The sequence below is a fragment of the Raphanus sativus genome, chromosome 3 (assembly GCF_000801105.2).
Source record: "Raphanus sativus cultivar WK10039 chromosome 3, ASM80110v3, whole genome shotgun sequence".
NCBI classification, from domain to species: domain Eukaryota; kingdom Viridiplantae; phylum Streptophyta; class Magnoliopsida; order Brassicales; family Brassicaceae; genus Raphanus; species Raphanus sativus.
In genome coordinates, this window is record NC_079513.1 from 19952300 (window position 1) to 19967211 (window position 14912).

Genomic DNA, 14912 nt, shown 5'->3' on the forward strand with positions numbered 1-14912 from the left:
CGTTGATGATTCTGGCAACATTGAGACCAGCAATAACACCAGCATCCTTTGTAGCCTGCCTCTGGGCATCGTTGAAGTAAGCTGCACATAATCAACGCCATATAAAGAATCAATAAAACCGTATATATAAATGTAAAAAAACGTAGAGTGAAGAAGAATTGACAATAAGCTAACCTGGAACAGTGACAACAGCGTCCTTGATTTTCTTTCCGAGGTAAGCTTCAGCAGTTTCCTTCATCTTAATCAAGATCATGGCACTGACCTCCTCAGGAGAGAAAACCTTAGTCTCGCCATCCTTGATCTTGACTTGAATGTATGGCTTGCCATCCTTGTTCACAATCTGGTACGGAACAAGCTTCCTATCCTTCTGAACCTCTTTATCCTCGAATCTGCCAAGACAAAAAAAGAAACCAACAATTTAAGCAACAGTCCATACGCAAAAACAAGAAACTTCCAATGAATTAAAACACCAGTCCAAAAAAAAAGGGAATTCATTATTTACTTTCGCCCAATCAATCTCTTCACATCAAAGACAGTCCTCTCGGGATTAACAGCCGCCTGGTTCTTAGCAGCCTCGCCAATGAGCCTCTCATTGTCAGTGAAACCAACCCACGAAGGTGTAATACGGTTTCCTTGGTCATTGGCAATGATCTCAACATGACCATTCTTGTAAACACCAACACATGAGTAAGTAGTACCAAGATCTATCCCAATCACCGTTCCCAACTTGGTTGCCTCTTCTTTAGCAGTTGAAAACGCAAATAAACATCCTGAAAACATACACATATATATATATATATTCCATCAGTCAATAATCGAATATACATACATATACTAATAACAAACCATAAGATAATTTTCACACCACATTATACAGTAAACGAATCATTATCAAACAAATATCTTAAGATCGTGATTAGAGTATCAATCTAATACTGAAGATCTTAAAACTATAATCCACCAAATCTCGCAAATACAAATCGTCAACAACCTAACGAATTCAAACCACATTATCCAGTAAACGAATCATTATTGAACCAATCGCGATTAGAGTATCGATCTAATACTGAAGATCGCACAACTGCACAGGAACAACGATATGATACTCAAATCGAAGAGAACAAAGACACTTAGATCTGAGAGATCGCTCACCGAAGAAGATGATCGCGAGCACAACGGTGCCGTTTGCTCCGAATGAGCGAGCCATAGCGAATGCTTTGTGTGTTCGAGCTCTCTTTGGATCTCACTTTTTTTTCCCTTCGTCGTGGCTTCTTTTTATTTAATTTTAGTTATAGTTACTTCGTTGGGAGCTTTTTATATAGGGGTAGTCTCCGGAGGCGCTTTTTATGGGAAGACCACGAAACGTAGACTTATGTCATCCACGATTACGTGGACCAATGATATTGCGGCTATCTGTCGCACTAGCCAATCAGATCGGATCTTGTGTTGGAGTTATCCTGGCCGTTGGTTACTTGCTAGTCCTATGTTTCTATTTCGTTCTAGAGAATGGGCTTTCTTTCCTTTTTTGGGCCCAGTCTCGAGTCGCTTCTATTTTCAGAAATATTTACATGTTTATGTTTTTTTTACTGTGAGAACAAAATGTTTATATGTTGTTCTGATGATCATTATGGACTAATTAAGGACCAAGGCAAATTAATCAATTTCACATATTAGTCTTTTTTAAAGAAAAATTTGGACTTTTGTTTTTTTTTTTTTGTCATCAAACATACAGACTCATATTGACTCTGTACACCAAACCGGTAGCTCGGCATCCATGTGAATGACAAAAGACAATTGTTGTCTGGCACTGCGTGCTAAACGATCCGCCCTTGAATTTTCCGTCCTTGGTACATAGATGAGCTGTGAGCTATGGAAACTACTTTGTAAGCTTCTGATATCCTCCAGATAACTTGCGAACGCCGGCCACTCTTCTGGTTCCGAAACCATCTTCACCAACTGAGAACAATCCGTTGCAAATGTAATCTGAAACTGACGTAAATTCCTCATACATTCCATTGCCCAAATCAATGCTTCTACCTCCGAGTGAAGGGGAGATATACTTGTCCGAACATTTCGTGCCCTCATTAATCTCTCATATCCTTCTAGAGTACTGTACTATTCTTGTCCCGAGAAAGAGTCTTTATCCTTCCTCGAACCATCTGTGAAGCACCATCTCCCTGAAATTGAAAGAGGCTGATATGCTTGTTGTGGTATAGTGTGTCGGATAGTCAACTTTTGGGCCGCAGCCCACATAGTAGCCTCCGTTTCAGCCAGTTTTAGTGTATCCATGGCATCAACATCCAGGTTACTAAAGACTTTACTGTTCTTTGTTTTCCTGACTTTACTTTTGTTTTTTATTTTGTACTTTTGTTTTTTATTTTGTGTGTGTCATCACGGACCATTGCTAATTTTCTCTGTTTCTTTTTCGTTCTAGAACATTAATAACTGCTAGTATTTGAATGTTTTTTTTTTTTTTTGACAAAAGTATTTGAATGTTATGACATATAAATAGTCCAAAATAGGAAGAGATTATATACCAAAAGAGAAAAAAAATCAGCCTTATATAGTTGAGGTGAAAATCCAAAAAGGAAATAACTCAACTCGGATTTTTGGACCAAACTCGAATCAGATTAATTTAATTTCTAACTTTTACTATTCCATTAACATAAATTCTTTTTGCACAAAAATAAACCTACCTACAGATCCTTTTCATTTCTCACGTGCGTCATTTAGGAATGTCCTTTGCCGACAGTTTCTCAGTGGTTAATACACCAGTACACAGATACCCGTTGGTACATACTAGTACCTATCATATTTTCTACATTTATCTTAGGAATCTCACGCTTATTGTGTATCTTTTCAACATTTATATTTTGTTCCTGATGTTCATGAACTATTCCGTACTTAGCAATAACTTTTCATTTTCACCAAAATAGACTGAGTAATGCATACATATGTATTAACCCTTGTTCGGAAACTCGCTAGGAGTTACGCGTGCGGTACATCCGGGCCTAGCGATTTTTTGAAAAATCGGAAAAAATTCGGGGAGTACGCGGGGAGGAATTTTTGTATTTTTATACGTATAATATTATGTTTATACATATAATACAAACATTTAGGTATAAATACATGTATATTTTTAAAAATTTGTTATTGTATTAATGTTATGGATTATATTTTGGGTTTGGTCATCAGCTTGTATATAGACAATGTACCACGAACTTCAATACTTATTAACATATAACTACAATTATTCAAAGCTACGAAGGTGATTAAACAAATAAAAAATATCATATATCTATAGTTTAACACTTCAACTACCTATGTTAGATTTATTAAAAGATATGTTTCATGGAAAAAATTAAACTAATCACATTTTTTATCATGTATATAATTTTTAAACAAAAAACAACGTTTGATAGGAGGCTTATCCAAAGCCTAACACAAGTTACCAAGTTTGTTTAAACCCATCTAAAACCCAGTAAGAAAACACAGCAAAACACGACAGCAAAAAAAGAAATAGAAAAAGAGACACGTCAATATCTCAACATCCCACATCGCTTATGATAAAAATTCTGAAGGCAATCAACTAGTATAAATAAGGTATGATCTCTTCTCTTCCTAAGTAAAACATGATTCTATTAAGCCTTGGCCCACTTGTTTGATTGGGCCAAAAATTAATTGAGTAAAAGTCGGTTATTAATCCGATTTTTAAGCGTTTTATTAGACTAAACGGTCGATTAATTATGTGGCGCATAATTATGCCGAGTTGGTCTTAATCGCGGCGGTTGGCTTGCGTTTAACGTTTTAGCGGCCGCAAACGCGGCTACTCGGCCGCGTTTTTGAACAAGGGTATTAACGCACGAGTAAATAAAGTTGTGTTCCTTCCTGACATTTCAATAGGGTTCTGAGACTTTGACTCCAGTGAAAAAGACAGATCTGATAACAAGCACTACGGTGTAAATATAGTCGATCCTTGGATTTCACTCAAATCATGTGATGGTCCATGTTCCTGGTTCAGAATTGATGTCCTGTATAAGTCTCATGGATTAGGTCAGATTTTTTTGTAACTTTATGGTTTATAAGAGACGTTTCATCCTGGCTGTAAGTAGAATAATGTATTTTCTTGGTGGTTAAAAAAATGATGGACAATTAGTTAAGTGTAGATAACTCTTGAATGTTCCTAGAAAATACTCCTTCCGTTTCACAATAGATGAAGTTTTAGGAAGTTTTGATGTTTCAAAATACATGATGTTTTCAACTTTCAATGTTACTTTTTACTTTATTAAAAACTGTATAACCAATCATACTCAACAGTGTCTTTTGTAATTAGCTAAATAGTTTTAAATTTATATTTTAATCATACTTTTTAAAATAAATAACAAATTTCTTAATAATTGTGCATAGCCTAAAACATCAAGTATTATGAAACGGAGAGAGTACTAGATTGTGCATCATTATCTTTGTGATTGGTGTTTGGCAATTAAACTCTCCAGGCTGTTGGGACTTTAACTTAATTCTAAAGCCATTTTCAGTCAGGCGTTTAAACTCTCTAAATTCATAAAAACTTTCTTTAAAATTTTCACAGTTAAAATAACTGATTTCACTTTTCTGCGTAGTTTATTTTCTTAAAGCCACAATTCCATGTTTTTAAACATTTCTAAAGCTACATCAGAACATTTTAAAAGGTAAAAGTTTTAACAGCCAGTTTAAATTTAAAAGTCATGTCTTCAAAGTCTCAATCAATCGGATCCTAAAAATCTTCGAGATGGTTGATCAAAAAAAAAAAAATTCTTCGAGATCCAGTAAAAATTGGCTAATAAAAATCGAAGTCGAGAAAAAAAGAAAAACAAAGTAGGGTCCAATAGGGACAGCCATTGCCTTGGAATCGTATGAAATCTGATGGACAGTGTAGAGGCCCAACAGCCCATCGCCAGCTGGATTTCTTTTAACAGTGGGTCCCCTCTTCGATCCGTTCTCCCAAAACTCACGTGACCACTCCCCCCATCTTTCTTCACTATCTCCCTCCTTCCCACGTGACCTCCTCTCTCTTTCTTCTTCTTCGCTCCTTCATTCATCTGTCAGAAGAAGAGCCCTCTCTCAGATATGCTCTGTATCCTCATTGCTATCGTCGGTATAATCGATTCTCCTCGATCCTTCCTCATTCTCTTTGGTTTTTTGTTTCCTTTACAATTTCTCTCCTCGATCCCATTCCATATTAATCGTCTTTCAATTTCAGTTAGGTTTGTGTTCGATTTTGTTGAATTCGTTACTCCTACAATTATAGATGAATACGTTATTCTTTGAATTAGGTATCTGCAATTTGATTGGTTAGGAGATTACGAGAGGTTTCATTAGTGTTTCTTGTTAGACTTCAGACATTCGTAATAATGTCATGAAATTAAGATGATTTATTTAGCTTCTCTTCATCAATGTGTGATGAAGTGTACTACCTTTTGTGCGGATTTTTTTTTGAGGTTATTCTCGAATCTTTTCTAGTGATAATTGATTATTGTGGGGCCAATGGTGGAGTAATAACGAATTGATGTCATAAAGTTGCTTGCTTTACTTACGATACAGTCTTCTTGGTTTGCTCATTTTTTAATACCAATCCGGTGGGCAAACAAAACTAAACCTTTGTTTTAAAGCCCATGTTATTTTGCTGTCTGCTAGTTTTACCTGCCTTACAAGGTTACATATTCTTTTTTTTTCTTATCTAGTGCAGAAACAAGTGCAGAAACAAGAGCAGATGGGTCAGACTCTACACCAATCAGAACCTTGTTCTCGATTTAGACAGCCTCTTATGGGGTAAAGAGACATACCTTGATAAATTATCTGAAAGATGGAAGAGAGAGGAGAAGATGAATCATTATCTTCAGAGCTTGCGGAAAGGGTTAAGTTGCTTTCTGTTGAATCTCAAGGTGAAGGTTTGAGTAGGGAGTCTCCTCCTAGGAGTGTTGAGCAGGATGTCTCTCCAGGTCAAAGAGCATCACAGCTTCTTTGGGATACTGGAATGCTTTGTGAACCCATTCCTAATGGTTTTTACTCTGTTGTTCCGGTGAGCTGTTTTTATTTTTTCTTATGATCAGTATGATGCAGCTTCTAATTTGATTTTTTCTTTTTTTTTTTTGCTGCAGGACAAGAGAGTAAAGGAGCTATATAATAGACTACCTACTCCGAGTGAGCTTCATGCTTTGGGAGAGGAAGGTGTCAGAATTGAAGTCATTCTTGTTGATTTTCACAAGGATAAGAAGCTCGCCATGCTTAAACAGTTGATCAATACACTTGTCAGCGGCTCAAATCCTGCTTCGATGATCAAGAAAATAGCTGGAACTGTAGGAACTCTCTTAAGTTACTTTTCTCTCTTTGTCACAGTTCTTGGGCATTTATTCATTTATCTTTAAACAGGTGTCTGACTTTTACAAGCGTCCTACACTGGAAAGCCCTTCTAAGCTTGCTCTGGAGGAGAATGCCTTCTTGTTTGAAAACCATGGTGCTCAGTTGCTTGGCCAAATTAAGCGTGGGTGCTGTCGAGCCCGGGCGATTTTGTTCAAAGTTTTAGCTGATACTGTAGGACTTGAAAGTCGGCTGGTGGTGGTGAGCCTCAACTTCTACTGTTTCATCCTGTTTAATTTTGTGCTATTTGTCTTTAACAAATCAACCTTCTCTTATATGAGCAGGGTCTGCCTAATGATGGGACTGTGGATTGCATGGACTCTAACAAACACATGTCTGTTATAGTCGTGCTGAACTCCGTTGAACTACTAGTCGATCTAATCCGTTTCCCTGGTCAGTTGGTGCCTCGATCAGCCAAGGCAATTTTCATGTCACACATCACACCTTCTGGAGAGAGTGATTCTGCAGAAAACGACTCTTGTGATTCGCCTTTGGAGCCCAATAGTCCTTTATACGAGAGAAGAGATCTTGAGAGGTCAGCTTTCCGTTGTGTGATATTCTTGCTAAACCATTTTTTATAGTCAGATCATTCTAGACGCATCTCTTGTTTATATGCTTCCCCGGGAGTGATGAACCGTTTCCTATGTTACAGTACAGAAAAAGATGAAAAAGGATATCCAAATGCATCGTTGCATAATTTGATGCTTAGACCTGCTACAGCTATTGAAAGAAAATTGAGGTACCTGTGACATATATTTCTGACAAGTTGTATCTTTAATGGTGTGGGTTTCTGATAGAAATGTGTTTTTTTTTTCTATCCTTCAGTAACACCTCACATAGTGAACCAAATATTGCCACTGTGTTCTGGAGACGTAGCCGCAGAAAAGTGATTGCTGAACAGAGAACAGCTAGCTCGAGGTTTTTCCGTGCTCTTTCTGACTTGGATTATAGTTAACAGAAAATAAATTACACAAATCATTACACTGTTACACCCTTTTGTTCTCTCTAGACATAGTAATGAGTTGGAAAATGTAAAAGTTACCGTTTCTCTCCTTCTTGCTGCTTTTATATTTAAATCTCTTGATAAAACTGTATCTGAGAAAATTTGCTTGGCGATTCTGTACGAGTTATTTGAAGCGTGCCTTTCTTTGACTTTCTTTATACATAACTGATAAAAGTCGGCAATCTGTTACATTTGCAGCCCAGAACACCCATCTATGCGATCACGTGGACGATCAATGTTGAGTACTGGTAGGCACTCATTTAGGGATTACTCTGGTGATGCATCTCCTTCAAGGTAAGCTCATTCTTACATTAGTGCATACCAAATTCTTCAGCCTTTTCCATACATCTAGTCAGCATGTTTTACTGGACATTAGTTGCTTATTCAAGTCTTTGCTAAATTTTCGATATTTGCTCACATATGTTAAAATCAACGTATGATGCTGTGGTTGCAGACCCTAACCTTTACTATTACTAAATGCCCAGAGAAATATGTATATTCTGTCCAAACAACTTTTTAATATGTTTATCTTTTTTAACAGTTCATCCACATTAGAAATTCGTAAAACTAGACGACGAAGTTTCAGGATGACACCAGAGATTGGGGATGACATTGCAAGGTTGGTATCCTCAACCTTGTGCACTGTTTCTACTTTCGTGGTTTAGAAGCATATGAAAGGCTCTTTATTCGAATTTGTTCTGTTAATCTTCTACGTTGTAAGGTAATTTGAAAATCTTTAATCATCTTAACAGCTGTCATTATATCACATGAAACGGCACGAGCCCTCTAGAATGAAAAAACTGTTATCTGCAAACTCTTTAATGCTTAGGTGTCTGTAGGATGGTGGTGTACTAATGTGATTAACATGAAACTATTTTTTTCACTCTCATTGCCACAAAAGCCGTAAACCACGTAACGGCACTCCTTCTAACTTTGTTATAAAAAGTACTGAGAATTGTGAGAAAAACTCATTAAGAGTTTGCTGTGGCACTATGATTTTCTTGTGTTTGACTTCGATTTTACAAATTTTTGAAGCGCTGTACGAGAAATGTATGAGAAATCAAAGCAAAATCGTCTCTTGCATGGCCGAGAGGATGGAAACAGCTCAGGTATCAATAAAAATGTAAGTTGGGGATCTTTGTTAATTAAGTGTGACTATTATGTTGTATAGACGTTCTGAGTTTCTCCAGAAGGTCATTGCACTAAGAAGTTGAATTTATTGGCTCCTACCTCTATAAACTCTTGTGCTTTCTTCGGTGATTTCCCAGGTGTCTGGCCTCCATCTTGATGATGTGTTAAATTCAAAGAAGACAATGTCGTTGCCATCATCCCCTCATGCTTACAGGAGTCAAGGATTCGGACGGAGAGGGCCTTCAGATTTTGCCGTGAAGGATACGTGGAATAAAGTGGTTGAGTCTTCCACATTGCAGAATCAGCCTTTGTTACCCTATCAAGAATGGGACATTGACTTCTCAGAGCTGACTGTTGGAACTCGGGTGGGGATTGGTAAGCTGCTCTAAATTTAATACTATCTTTGATATAGACAATGCAATTTTTAGTTCATTTTCAATTAGCATTGTAGTATAAAGGATCAATGTTTTACGTTTTCCATTTATAGGATTTTTTGGTGAAGTTTTTCGTGGAGTGTGGAACGGGACAGATGTTGCAATAAAACTGTTTCTGGAGCAAGATCTTACTGCCGAAAACATGGAAGATTTCTGCAATGAGATATCGATTCTCAGGTACCTTGTTATCAGTTGCTTGGTCATTCTTGGATCAATCCCTGTGTACTTCTACTAACTGTTTTGCATGTTTGCTGGGGCATCTGCGGTTCTCTCTTCAGCCGAGTTCGCCACCCAAATGGTGATTTTTGTTTTCCTCACAACCTATGGCTCTCTCTCATGTTATGTTTATTAAATAATTTGTGGAGACATATCTGAGATTATTTTTTTTCATCTACCTTAACCAGACAAGTTGTGATCTACGATTTTGCAGTTGTTCTATTTCTTGGTGCATGCACAAAGCCTCCGCGCTTATCCATGATCACGGAATACATGGAGCTGGGATCTTTGTATTATCTGATACACATGAGTGGTCAGAAGAAGAAACTTAGCTGGCACAGAAGGCTCAGGATGCTAAGAGACATCTGCAGGTACATAGCTTGCTTATAATGTTATCAATTTTCTGTGCTCTTTGTCTGCCTTCGATACTCAAAACTGTGGATCATGGTTTGTGAATCTGAGGATTAGCAGAGATCCATTAACTGCTGGAAGCTTATTATGTCATCTTTCTTTTTAGTTTTTTTTTTTTGTCAACCATCTTTCTTTTTAGTTATTAGTTCCTTATTAAGTATTATATCTTAATGGAGTCAACAAACTTGATTTGTTTCACCCCTTTAAACCTGATTTGTTTCACTCTACATAAGAAACAAGAGCATCTTATATATATTTTCCTAGATTGTATACTTCAAACTACTTATTATGCTGGTTTGTATATTTGATTTGGATGCTTAAGGGGCTTGATGTGCATACACCGGATGAAAGTAGTTCACCGTGACCTAAAAAGTGCCAACTGTCTCGTGGACAAACATTGGACAGTCAAGATCTGTGATTTTGGGCTGTCGAGGATAATGACTGATGAAAACATGAAGGACACTTCATCTGCTGGTACACCAGAGTGGATGGCTCCAGAACTCATCCGCAACGAACCTTTCACGGAGAAATGTGATATCTTTAGTCTTGGGGTCATAATGTGGGAGCTTTCTACTTTACGTAAACCATGGGAAGGTGTTCCACCTGAGAAGGTACAATATGCTGTGCCATGATTCTTCTAGCGCTGTTCATTCTCTCACATTTGACTACTTTTTCAGTGTATGTGAATTGGACTGATTGTTGAAAGGCTGTTTCTTAGGTCATCTTTGCTGTTGCGCATGAACGGTCACGTCTTGAGATTCCTGATGGTCCACTGAGCAAACTAATTGCAGGTTCGATGTTGTTATACGCCATATTTTCTTGAACATCTGATTCTTCTTTTCGTTTATTCTCTCATAACATTCAACTGTTACAGTCTGAGATATGTTGCCATGTTTTCTCTGTAGATTGTTGGGCAGAGCCTCAGGAACGCCCGAATTGTGAAGAGATACTTAGAGGCTTGCTAGATTGTGAGTATACACTGTGTTAGCACCACTTCTCTGTGGTGGGATATGAGCCGAAGGAGTTCTAGCTCAAAAAGCAGCCCAGGTTCTTTTCGATCTCTGCTACTAAATTAACTTGAGTGGCTTAACGTTTAAGATCATGCGAGCTTCAAGGCTCTATTGAGAAAAATTCTCAGTTCAGTTTTGATAGAGGCACCAAATGTAGACAATACCAAGCAGTGTCATGGTCTCACAGGCAGTGTTTTTGGTTATTAAAGAGCATTATGGTCTATTTCAAGAAAAAATATATATATATATATGTAATGCTATTCTTATTGGGAAAAATAAAGAGCTCTTTGATATGTAATCACTTCGTTCATCCATCCATTATCTTCTAAACAAAGATGAAATTAGCAAGTGTGATGCATATGCTGCTGCTGACAAACACCTCATAATAAACAGAACAATAATAACTAATACGTGAGCAATAACAAGTCAGAACTTAAAACAAATTAATTACCATCTAAATGGAGTTTATGAAAAGAAATAAGCTATCATCCACAAAACTTGCATCTCTCAATCTGAGTTATCATCCCAAGCAAGCAAAACATAGACCAACTAAACTACGGAACTTATAGGACACGTTACCTTAACATTATATGCCTGGTTCTCGACTAATTCAGATATATTTAGGGTTATTTAATTTCTTGTGAAGGACGAAGACACGTGGAAGTTTGCAGTGAGAGAGAGGTGGGTTTCTTCACCGTTGATGGGAGAAGCGCTTACTCTACTAACTGGTCTACTCAAGTGCAGAGAATTAAATGTTCAAGAGCTTAGGTCATTAAGAATGGGAACAATATAACAGAGATATATGGAGTTGTCGCTGACATACTCTGTTTAGTGTCTGAATTTTCTTTAGTGTCTTTTGTTTGGATTGCGAGAGAGAAAAACAGACAAGCTGATGAGCTTTCAAAACAGATTCTAGATGTTAATAAGGTCTTTATGACCTCCACCTAATTTTAATTGAATGAAGTTGTTGTGTTTTAAAAAAAAAAAAAAAATTTCTTGTGATATTATTATCTAGTGGGGACACTACTGAGAGTCATATGCAAAATGAAATCGGTGGTCCACTTTCAGTTACATGCATGTATGTTTCATGATTACATTGCACCATAAACATTTACATGATTCTTCCCTATATAAATGATCCATCACTCTTCTTCTCTTAATTCTACACAGAAGCAGAGTAAAACAAAAAAACTCAAAATAAATCAAAAATGGAAGCCAAAGTGATTTCTTGCACTACTTTTGGAGAAGACAAGGTCATAAAGATTGTTGTTTCGAGCCATCGTGCAGTCACCAACTACAAACCTGGAGAAAACGAAACGACCGTTGTTGTTGCCGATGATACTTGCTCCAAGAAAGATGTTGAAGAGATTAAGAAGACTTGTGAGAAGCTCGATTATGTTTACGAAGGAAGACTTCACGAAGATTACGCTCAGACCAACATTGGACCTGGTTTGGTCTGAAACTTAAAGAGTTAAAGTTAACTCTCTATGCTTTACTTCACTTTCGTTTAAGTACTTTAATTTCTTTTATGCATTTTGATTTCTATGTTCTAAGCTATCTCTTGCATTTTGCAGTTATGAATGAGTTTTATATGTGAGTTTATTAGTTACATTTTCTTACAACACTGACTTTGACCTGATCACTGGCCTTAACACAGAACAAAACTAACTTGTTATAAAAACTGAAGTTGGTGCTTTTAGACATCGGTTTTTTTAGTAGAAATGGATATGGCTTCTTCTATAGCTTGAAAGAACGTAGCAATTTTGTAAGTAAAGAACCCAACCAACATTAGTATCAACCCATATTCAGGAACAAGTATTCTGCCAAACATATTCAAAAAGTAAATCTGATTGATGAAACACAGTTAGTTGCAATGAAAAGATATGATAATGGAGAAGAAAGAAAAGGCTTACACGTTCCATCTATTGACTATCATAACCAACACAGCCGGTACTAGTTACCGTGTCTGTCCAGCTGCCCCTCTATCAGATCAATCCAGCCAAGAAAGAAATGACAAATGTGAGTGAGCCTTCTCAAGAGGTAACAGGTACTACATACCTCCTCTGGCTCCATCTGCCATGGCATCTAACCAAGCATTCTCATGTAAGCTAATGAACCCATCAAGCCAGCACCAAAACTGTTAACAGAAGTCCGGATCAGATGATTTACAGTTATCTTGAGAGGTTTTGATGTTGTTTGCAGGAGAAATACAAACCTTAGTGTTATCTCTCTGGGGTGTATGAAATATAAGCTGAGACTAAACCTACACCACCAATTCCAACTGTGAGAAGCTTATTTTTCAACTGCAAAAAAAAAGAAAAAAAAAACAATCCAAAAAGAGTAAGAACCAAAGAGCTTATTATGATGATTAAAGAGTTTGATGCATATCAAACATGCCTTTCACGTGGAGGAGACTGATGTAGGAAAGATTTACTAGTTTTTCCTTTTTTATATTTTCCATTTTTTTGAGTTTTTCCTTTTTTGTTTTCAAGTTTGGTTTTTTCCTATTTTATGGTTGAGATCATTCTCTATATAAGGAGAGGTTCTAGGCTCTTGTAAGACACAAATTATTCTAATTGAGAGCTTTTATCTAATCTAGTGGATTTCCAGAGTTTTCTAACTTGAATTCGTTCGAGGTTTAGTGTTTGCTAATCCTAAAGTTGTCCGACTGCGTCAGAAGCAGAGTAAAAACAAAGACTCAAAGAAAAAAAATGGAAGCGAAAGTCATTTCTTGCACCACTTTTGGAAACGACAAGGTCGTAAAGATTGTTGTTTGGAGGCATCGTTCAGTCGCCAACTACAAACCTGAAGAAAACGAAACTACCGTTGTTGTTGCCGATGATACTTGCTCCGAGAAAGATGTTGAAGAGATTGAGAAGACTTGTGAGAAGCTCGATTATGTTTACGAAGGAAGACTTCACGTAGATTACGATCAGACCAACATTGGACCTGGTTTGGTCTGAAACTTAAAGAGTTAATAGGTTAACTCTCTATGTTTTACTTCACTTAGGTTTAAGTACTTTAATTTCTTTTATGCATTTTGATTTCTATGTAATGTTATCTGTTGGTGGTTTGCAGCTACGAATGAATTTATATTACATTTTCTTACAACACTGACTTTGACCTATCATTGGCCTTAACACAGAACAAATATAACTTTTTTTTTTAACACAGAACAAAACTAACTTGTTATATAAACTGAAGTTTAGTGCAATTACATCGTTTTATACTTTTATTTAGTAGAAAATGGAGACGGCTTCTTCTATAGCTTGAAAGAATGTAGATATTTTGTAAGAACCCAACCAACATTGGTATCAACTCCAAGTGCATGAATCCATACTCAGGAACAAGTATTCTGCCAAAAAAATTCAAAAAGTAAATCTGATTGATGAAACCAAGTTAGTTGCAATGAAAAGATATGGTAATGGACAAGAGAGAAAAGGCTTACGCTTTCCATCTATTGACTATCATAACCAACACAACCGGTACTAGTAACCGTGGCTGTGCAGCTGCACCTCTATTAGATATAGATCAATCCAGCCAAGAAGAAAAGACAAATGTGAGTGAGAGTCTTCTCAATATAGTTAAACCGAAATGAATTTGAATAGAAAGAGGTAACACGTACTTCTTCATAACTCCTCTTGCACCATCTGCCATGGCATCTACAGTGTTACCAAGCATTCTCATGTAAGCTAATGAACCCATCAAGCCAGCACCAAAACTGTTAACAGAAGTTCCAACACAGATAGAATTATATTTATTTTGAGAGGTTTTGATGTTCTTTGTAGGAGAAAGACAAACCTAAGTGTTATCTCTGGTGTGTATGAAATACACTGTGAGAAGCTGTAGCTTATTTTTCAGCTGCAGAAAAACAATCCAAAAAGTCAAAGAGAGTAAAAACCGAAGTGTCGATGAATATTAAAGAGTTTCGTGCAAAACCAATACGCTTTTCATGAGTGCTCAAACCGTAAAACAAGTAGCCATACCGTGAAAGGATGATTATCTAACGAATAGGAGGGTACCTTGTAATATTGTTCCCTGGATTCAGCAGCCAACACTTCTGGATCACCATGTGGCTGCCTCAGCTCCCAAAACATCACTTCCTGCAGCACAAATTATAAAAACCAAAGCAACGAATCAAGAAGGTGATTTTTCAATTCTGATCAATGTATCCAACGACCAAATGATACTTCCAAGTTTGGCGTGTAAGAGAGAAAAAAAAAGATTTGAAGAAAAGAGAGAACTAGTTTTTTTTTGGTTTTAATACCATGCTAATATAAACATCTTACTCTTTATTAGTTATTATTATAC

General features: G+C 36.8%; 4 protein-coding genes across 8 annotated transcripts; 3 read left to right on the top strand and 1 right to left on the bottom strand.

Annotated features, from left to right (window-relative positions):
• Window position 1: 1 nt before the first annotated feature.
• Window positions 2-1310, bottom strand: LOC130510082 (heat shock 70 kDa protein BIP2-like; the record flags this gene model as incomplete). The annotated part of the gene is made up of 4 exons (XM_057006425.1): window positions 1153-1310; window positions 503-770; window positions 175-389; window positions 2-81 (listed from the first exon to the last, which is right to left on the bottom strand). Coding segments are annotated over exons 1-4 (618 nt in total), but the record flags the coding sequence as incomplete, so codon positions are not given.
• A 3669-nt stretch (window positions 1311-4979) lies between these two features.
• On the top strand, window positions 4980-11564 carry LOC130509187 (serine/threonine-protein kinase EDR1-like). 5 transcript variants are annotated; one of them, XR_008943329.1, is made up of 18 exons: window positions 4980-5134; window positions 5721-6058; window positions 6138-6335; window positions 6409-6597; window positions 6681-6931; window positions 7049-7135; window positions 7222-7314; window positions 7598-7693; window positions 7941-8018; window positions 8435-8522; window positions 8668-8905; window positions 9018-9141; window positions 9243-9262; window positions 9395-9551; window positions 9914-10202; window positions 10310-10382; window positions 10497-10638; window positions 11226-11564. XR_008943329.1 is itself a non-coding variant. In XM_057004910.1 (17 exons), the coding sequence occupies exons 2-17, from the start codon at window positions 5843-5845 to the stop codon at window positions 10577-10579; spliced, it is 2280 nt and encodes a 759-aa protein (XP_056860890.1). In that variant the 5' UTR covers window positions 4980-5134; window positions 5721-5842; the 3' UTR covers window positions 10580-10899. The 5 variants fall into 5 exon arrangements, 3 of the variants coding, with proteins under 3 accessions (XP_056860890.1, XP_056860891.1, XP_056860892.1); XR_008943328.1 differs by having other exon boundaries at window positions 11248-11564; XM_057004910.1 differs by lacking the exon at window positions 11226-11564 and having other exon boundaries at window positions 10497-10899.
• A 245-nt stretch (window positions 11565-11809) lies between these two features.
• On the top strand, window positions 11810-12223 carry LOC130509188 (oxysterol-binding protein-related protein 1B-like). The gene has a single exon (XM_057004913.1). It carries the CDS (start codon window positions 11810-11812, stop codon window positions 12059-12061), a length of 252 nt encoding a protein of 83 aa, XP_056860893.1. The 3' UTR covers window positions 12062-12223.
• Window positions 12224-13187: 964 nt separating this feature from the next.
• LOC108846877 (oxysterol-binding protein-related protein 1B-like) lies at window positions 13188-13701 on the top strand. The gene has a single exon (XM_018620061.2). The coding sequence runs from the start codon at window positions 13313-13315 to the stop codon at window positions 13562-13564; it is 252 nt and encodes an 83-aa protein (XP_018475563.1). The 5' UTR covers window positions 13188-13312; the 3' UTR covers window positions 13565-13701.
• The last annotated feature ends 1211 nt before the right edge of the window (window positions 13702-14912 follow it).